Source organism: Plecotus auritus, assembly GCF_963455305.1.
Source record: "Plecotus auritus genome assembly, chromosome: 3".
NCBI lineage: Eukaryota > Metazoa > Chordata > Mammalia > Chiroptera > Vespertilionidae > Plecotus > Plecotus auritus.
Window position 1 is genome coordinate 13,798,448 of NC_137772.1, and position 7,731 is coordinate 13,806,178.

At 40.8% G+C, this 7,731-nt stretch overlaps 2 protein-coding genes across 4 annotated transcripts in view; one reads left to right on the forward strand and one right to left on the reverse strand.

Annotated features, from left to right (window-relative positions):
- The window catches only part of MTMR7 (myotubularin related protein 7), a 117,769-nt gene extending 116,758 nt beyond the window's left edge, over window positions 1-1,011 (forward strand). The window contains exon 15 of the mRNA XM_080661175.1: window positions 410-1,011. Within this exon, the coding sequence (XP_080517301.1) occupies window positions 410-425 (16 nt within the window). The 3' untranslated portion in view covers window positions 426-1,011. The remainder of the gene's footprint in view (window positions 1-409) is intronic.
- The window catches only part of VPS37A (VPS37A subunit of ESCRT-I), a 35,137-nt gene that overhangs the window by 27,277 nt on the left and 129 nt on the right, over window positions 1-7,731 (reverse strand). The window contains exons 1-2 of one of the 3 annotated variants that reach the window (XM_080661179.1): window positions 7,257-7,693; window positions 2,870-2,957 (exon numbers count right to left, since the gene is read on the reverse strand). Coding sequence is in view for 2 of the 3 variants with exons in the window: in XM_080661178.1 (XP_080517304.1) it covers window positions 7,257-7,381 (125 nt within the window). In the remaining variant the exon portion in view is untranslated. Of the gene's footprint in view, window positions 1-2,869; window positions 2,958-7,256; window positions 7,703-7,731 lie in introns of those variants that run through there. The other 2 variants (XM_080661177.1, XM_080661178.1) reach the window with 2 other exon arrangements.

Consider the following 7,731-nt stretch of genomic DNA (forward strand, 5'->3'; position numbering starts at 1 on the left):
GCTTACACTTACACACACACAAATGATATAAAACTGATCCTTCTCCTGGAGAATACTAATGCACTTAGGCCTATTGAAGGCTTTGAGAAATTCTAAAGTGCTTGATTTTGTTTTCTAATATATTTAACATGGACTTATTTTACAATACCTTTTGAACAGTGCTCTGTAGAACACACAGGCTACTAATGACAGATGTGCAAAGAGCTATAGGAACACACACAAAAAAACACCTAATCAAACGGGGGGGGGGGAGGGGGGGGCACGGGACTTGTGGTGAGACAGCATAGGGACTTGGCCACAGGAAGGAAAAATAATTAGCTGACTGCAAACCCCTCTACTTCCTAGTCAAAAGCACAGAAGTAACTAATTTTATGTCCCTTCTCAACTGCCTGTTTAAACTAACCCCAAGGTGTGACTGGCGATGAAAGTGGGTTTATTTTGAGAATCCCAAACGCACAAAATCATGGGATGATCCAGGTCAACCATCAACATCTACTGCAAGGCCAAATCGCTTCGGAAAGAAGACAATGCTCTGCGCTTGGTGGGATCAGGAAGGTGTGGTGTATTATGAGCTTCTAAAACCAGGTCAAACCGTTAATACTAATCACTACCGGCAACAAATAATCAATTGAACCATGCTTTGACCGTGAAACGACCAGAATGTTCCAGAAGGCACGGCAAAGTAATTTTGCTTCATGATAACGCACCATCACACACTTCAAAACCAGTTAAAGACATGTTAAAAGGTCTTGCCTGGGAAGTATTAACCCACCCGCTGTATTCACCAGACTTACTCCTTCAGATTACCACTTCTTCCCATCGATGGCACACCCACTTTTGGAGCAGAACTTCAAAACACATGAAGAGGTGGAAAATTGGGTCTCTGAATGGTTTGCTTCAAAACAAGAAAAGTACTATTGGGACGGTATCCACAAATTACCTGAAAGATGGGGAAATGTGTAGCTAGCAATGAACATTACTTTGAATAAAGCACTTTTGATGTTTCTCTTGAAATTATTGTGTTTTCTTTCATTACAAAATCCGCTATTATTAACGGGTACACCTAGTACTGAATTCAGCCATGCTTGAATTTTAGAAAGATGACATGGCAGCCATGTGGAAGAAACAAATTAAGGGAAGGCAACTGGAGGCAGAGAGGAGACTTAGAACCCAGCAGTAGCAGGGAAGGAGACAGAGTGGAACCAGGATGACCAGGGTTTGGCTTAGGTGAGCAGAGAGTAGAGACAGCTTAGGAGTTCATGGGTAGGAGGGGAGAGGTAGATGTGGCTGGATTTAATTAACAATGGAGAGAGAAATGACTGCCTGGTAACTTTTTTTTTTTAGGTAGATACTGATACTACTAAGGGGAAATTAACTAGAGATAGCACCTGAGCTGTTATGATTCTACTAGAGGCCTGGTGCACAAAATTGTGTGTGGGTATGGTCCCTAGGCCTAGCCTGTGATCAGGGCCATCTCACTGACACCTACCCCGGTTCCCTGTTCACTATCAGCAATCGGAGCCTGCCAGCCAGGGAAAGGAACCGAGAGGTGATCAGTGCACCTCATAGTGACTGGTCAAGTGGTCATTCTGCCATTATGGTCGCTGGCTGGGCTTTTATTATATAGGATTTAGAAAACTTTTTCTTAAATGGCAACCTACTATATTGTATCATACTTCACAATTATAACTTTGAATCACTGGTTATAAACAGACTATAAGATCTAATGAATCAAATTAAAATTCACTTAATTATAGGACTATTTGATATACATAATTTTTAAAGTGTACTATGAGCTCAACACCCATTTATAGAGTCAAAATGTCGACATTTTGTAGATTCCATAGCTTCAATAGGCTAAAGCAGTGGTCGGCAAACTGCAGCTTGCGAGCCACATGTGGCTTGTGAGCCGCGGTTTGCCGCTCTGTTGACTAATGAGTTTGCCAACCACTGACCTAGACTCTTGATTCCAATAATTACAGGCTGTGGTTGTTCCTTGTGATTAAGCCCCTATCCCAGTGGTGCAGTTTGCCGACCGCTGGGCTAAGGCATAGCAGATTTTTGGATTTTTTTTTATTGCAACACTAGAGGCCCAGTGCACAAAATTCAGCATGGGTAGGGTCCCTAGGCTTGGCCAGCAATCAGGGCCGATCGGGGCCTTCTGGCTGCCAGCTGGGGCCTTACTTCGTTTCGTACCACCCCCTGGTGGTCAGTGCATGTCATAGCGAGAGATCAAACTTCTCATTGAACTCCCGCAGGGACAATTTGTGTATTAGCCTTTTATATATATAGAAGATTATTTCCTTCCACAAGGAAGTTTTAATCTCAAATACCTATAATTGTTAAATAATGTACATGAGTGAAGGCAGCTGCTTGTAGTACAATAGGAAGTGACTGCAAACTGGTTAAATGGACAAGAGGCAGACCAGTAAGGGAACAGCTACTCTTCAGCTCAAAGCTAATATGGTATGTGGGAACAGTTGCCAAATCTTTCCAGATCTTCCTATGTTAACAGACAAGTTGGAAGGGGCAAGGACCATATAGGAAATCTCTGTACCTGCTGCTCAGTTTTGCTGTGAACCTAAAATTGCTTAAATTAATAAAGTCTATTTTTTTAATTGGAAATTTGAATGGAAAAAAATCTCAAATTATAAAGGTTGGCAATGGTACTCAGGGGCTGGCAACAATAGGAAATTTCAAATAACTTAAGAATATGAAGATTGGTACTTTTTAAAATAAAAATAATTGCCCTTTACAGAGTACCTACTGTGTGCCAAAAAATATTGTAGTTTCTTTACGTGTACTATATCTAAAATCCTTCAAAATACATGCATTGCTTTTGTATAGAAACTCTCTGGAATGAACTTACTTTCTGAATGGGAAGTCAGAAGTAGTCCTGCCAGAGGTAGATGAGCTCTAGGTAGGCTGGTGAGGGATTCATAAACAATATGCTAGGGCTAAGAGGCAATAAGCATATAGGTTAAGAGGCAATAATAGCTCTAGGCACACTAATTCCATCCAGTGGAAAAAGGGAAGTAATTTGTCATATGCTTACTATGAGCCAGAGACAACAATAAATGATTATATATATTAAATATCAACAATCCTGCACAAGAGGAATCACAGTAACTTGCCAATAGGTCATATTATTAGTACATAGTATTAGTTATACTAACAATGTTAGAGCCAGAATTGGAATCCATGATAGTTTGATTACAAAGCTTTCATTCACCTAAAGTCAAGCTGCTTTTACTAAAGTCAATAATTTTTGCTTACTTCCATTTATGTTGCTCAAATTCATTTTGTCTTTTATCTCTAACGTAATGTTCACATCAAGTAACCTGAGGAAACTATAGACTTTCCAGTAGGCATTAAGAATTCAGGTAGTCAATCGGTCCTCTCACTCCAGTAGCCCTAGGACTATTAAGGTATGTGAACACCCAAGTTTGCACTGCCAGTCAATGACACATCAGGACCTCCTGACTTCTGGAACAGAGCTTCTTTCATTAATATTATTAGTCATCCCAGAGTAAAAAAAGATAGCAATTCTGATAAACATAATTTCCAAATTAGATTTTCTTACTGAATATAAAATAAAAATAACACCAGAATTACCATCTACTTTGTTAAAATGATGCAGAAATCCTTTACTTTAGACAGCTGATATCCCTAAGCAAAAAGTAATGAAGAAGGATTACTATTTTATAACTTTGAATTTACATAGTTAATTGCAGATAATAGTTACCATTTACCACACTGTTGTGCTTTTAGACCTAAGCGAATAAAAATAAAGCAAGCTGACTTTAGATATTGAGAGAGAGAGAAACCAGGATAATTAGGATGGTAACTGTTAAAACCATCAGTTTTCAATATTGTCTGATTGCAGGGACAATGCAGGGAAATACTTAACAGCTTCACTTCTGAGGAATCTTTAAATTTTGGGATTAGTGGGTATCACCTGGGACATTTCAACTACAACCAATTGAAAATCCAGGCTGAAAGTGGCTTAAACAGTAAGGGGTTATTAATCTTATGCAGCAAGAGGTCCAGAGGCAGAAGTTTCCCCCAACTGGTTAATTCAGCATCACAATATTATCATGGACATTCCAACTTTCTACTCTGTAGTCAGCCTGTATTCCTTCCCTGATCCAAGCAGTTCCACATGTCCATGTAGCACAACATCCCAAACATTTCCTTTCAGACATGTTATAATTGAGAAAATGTTTTGAACAGCTCCCCAGCAGACTTCTCCCCCAACTCCCACTGACCAAGAGTAGGTTCAGAGTCCTGCTTTCACAGTAACTAGCAGGAGGAACTAAGCCATCACCACTGGCGTAAACAGTCATTATGTACTTGCTGAGGTTGAAAAGAGCACAGCCTCCAATAAGTAGGTGGCTTTGCAGATAACGAGATAACAACAGGTGTTCTTCCAAGAAGTCAGGGGAAGTGGATTTGGGTAGGAAACAAAACTGTGCTTTAGAGCAAGCTTCTTTAAGAAGTAGAACAAATTACAGAACGAGTCCCATTCCTACCCAGAAAGTCCGGAATTACGGTGATACCTGTTAATCAGAAGGTGGAATATGTCACTTGAGCCTAGTCAACATGACTTTCAATTTCTGTTTTCATGGCAGACAAACATATTATTATGCTCTGGTTAAACACTCTTTGTTGTTACCTATGAGTTTCCCATTTACCCTGCCTTGTCAGTAAGACTTAGATGAGAAAATACACATAAAATTCATCTAGCCTTTAGGCAAGGTGTGAGGAAGATAAGAATTTCTTAAGGTTAACAAAAAATGGAGTTTACATTCATAGAGAAAGGGAATAAACAACATGCTCTTTCCTAAAATGAAATGTTTGAATTATAAGGAGGTAAAAGAAGATAAAGAGTTGGAAGGTAAATGAGAGAACTGGCGGGCAGGGGTGGGGAGGGGGACAGGAATCTGAAGGAGGGAAGAAAAAATAAACTGTCAGGAAGAGCTGTTGACCTTACATTTGGAGAAGGGACAGATATGAAAAATGAGGGAGGTGGGCAGCATAAACAGGATATTGATATTCACAATTTAGGAAGTTTTATATTGTTCATTAAAATACCATTCAAAACATTTCAACTTTTGTACAGTGCACCTTCAGAATAACCAATCAGTGTCCTTCTGCCCCCAAATCTTTTAAGTTGTAATATACTGCACAGATCATTTACTAGTTAGCTTTAAAATGTATGTCATGAGTTAAAAAGGCATATTTAACAAAAATAGGTAGATATCATTTTTTCTGGAATCATACCATTCCTGGAATGTACTTAATTGTCTCCTAATTATCCAAGTTTAGTTTATAAATGTGTAATATTTCAACAATAATAACAACAACAAAACCTTCAAGTATTTTTATAAAAGAACTTACAGGAATAAAGAGTACTTAAAGTTAAATTTTTATAACATAACAAAATATGTAGGTAATGTCACATAACCAATTATATGTCCATTACTTCTGGCTCAAAAAATAAAATGGATCCTTTCTGCACTTGTTCAAAGCATTTACAGATCCTCTTAAACCAACTTCAGAACTCCTTAGATTAATAATTACTGCTTTAGAATCTCACCTTATTTGGGAGGCAAAAAAATACATTTCATATCAATCGCTTCCCTTATTTACCAGCCTTAGCAGCAAAGGACTTTGGAATATTTGAGAAATTCAACTCCAACCTCAAAGAATAAAATTTTGTCAGCAATGAGAATACTTAACAGAATATGCTAAAGGCTTAAAGCTACTAATTCCAAAGGTGTGGTTCTAAAAAATTATTTTGGCAATAGTAGTACTAGTTTAGTACATAGTCATACAAGTGACACTTCCTGAGGGGACAAACTTTTGTTATGTTTGTTTCAATTTAAAAAATGAGTAATTTTCGTAAGCATATCTTGTAAAGAGTAGCTCTTACAGGTTAGTACACAACTCTAGAAAAAGACTCTGAACTTAACTTTAAAAAAAAAAAAAAAAAACCACCATTAGATCAAAAAGCATGCTACTCTTTCCAGTTAAATACCACAAATTACCTTTTGAAAGTTCTGAACAAGTAGAACAATTGAGACAAAAGAACCAAGAAACAGCTGAAGTTCAATCAGCAATAGGCCTCATTTTAGCCAAATGGATTTTGTAGTGAATTTTTAAGAATCTATCTAATTTAAAATTATTCTACACAACATAACTTACTTGCTTGAGGAAAAATTAGTAGAGTTACAGATAAAATTGGCTCTACTAGTTTGTTCAACAGGACTTAATTTTATTCTCTTAAAACCCATATCTTTACAATGGGTGAAAAGTTTATTTTTAAAAGGTTAGGGTTGAACGATGTTAATATCTTTATATTAAAATACATGCTGTGACACTATTAAGTAAATATACTTGCATAATTCATACAATAATATAAAGAGGGGGTACTAATTTTTGAAAACCATTAGAGGCCACCGATATTTGCAATATAAAAGGAGAAGCAAACCAGATGACAGTAAAAACAGCTGAAATCATTTGAACTGCAAAATATTTCTAATCTGACCCAGTTGAAAATGAAAAACTCCTAGGAAGACAACAGAACAATCATGATGAATATGACCATTCCTGTGTGTGGGAACAAGAATAACAGAAATGTACAGAGACTGGTCGTTGTCAGACAGGAGAGGTAGTTGGAACGGGGTAAATTTTAAATTAGAGACTTAATTGAGAATGTCACTCCCAGAGGAGAACTCGCTGATAAAAACTTACGGCTTCTCTTTCCTCTGATGTTGCAACAGTTCCTTTATTCCCCCTCCCCCACCCCCATCTCCCACTATTTGTGAATCTTGGACATTACGCTTCACAAAGCTTTTTGGCCAAGTAAAATATTTTAACCCTTTGGCCAAAGCGGCAATCAGGTGGCCAGAGGGAAAGGGTAGCGGGGAAGGGAGCAGGGCAGAGCGAAGGATATTGGCAATAGCCTATGAGCCAGATTACAGTCAGCAGCCATGTGTCAGGAGGGATGAGCAAGTCAGAATTAGAAGAGCTGAGCAGGGGTGGGGCAAAGGGGGAGCGGGAGGGACGGGGGAGGGTCCGGAGAAAAAATCCTGAACCGGGGTCCGAAAGGCGAGAGCAAGCGTGGACACCACCTGGACGAAGGGAGGCATATCAAAAAGAGGCAGCTGGCCTGGGGACCCGCGATTGTGATTAGTCCCAGCCCGCCCGCCCTTCTCCTTTCTCCTCGGGTCCGAGAGGGAGCGACCAGTCACCTGGAGTGGGAGTTCCGCAGGGACTCGATCAGGCGCTGCTTCTGCTGTTGGAGGCTGGTGAGGCCGCCGGGGGACCCCGCTGCGGAGGAGGAGGCGCTCTTGGTCAGGGGGAAGAGCCAGCTCATCCTCCCCGGGTCCCCGGGCCCGAGGCCCTAGTCCGTCCGGCCTGCCTCTCCCAGCGGCTCAGTCCGGTGGTGCTTCAACGACGGAGGAGCAGGACGGACGCCCGGGACCCGAGCGCTGGGCGGCCACGACTCCTCTAAGCGGGCCCGACTGGGGGTCCCCGGGTCCTCGGGGGCATGCTATGACTGCGGGGACTGGACAGAGGGAACTCGCGTCCCGGGACCCGCCCCCTACCTCCAAGGCCCGGCGCCAAACAAGCCAGACAGCCTCGCCACCCAGCCTTCACCACCCCCAGCTTCCGCCCTGCGTGCCCCGCCCCCTCTGCGTGTCGCGTCATCAGCCGGAGCCGCCG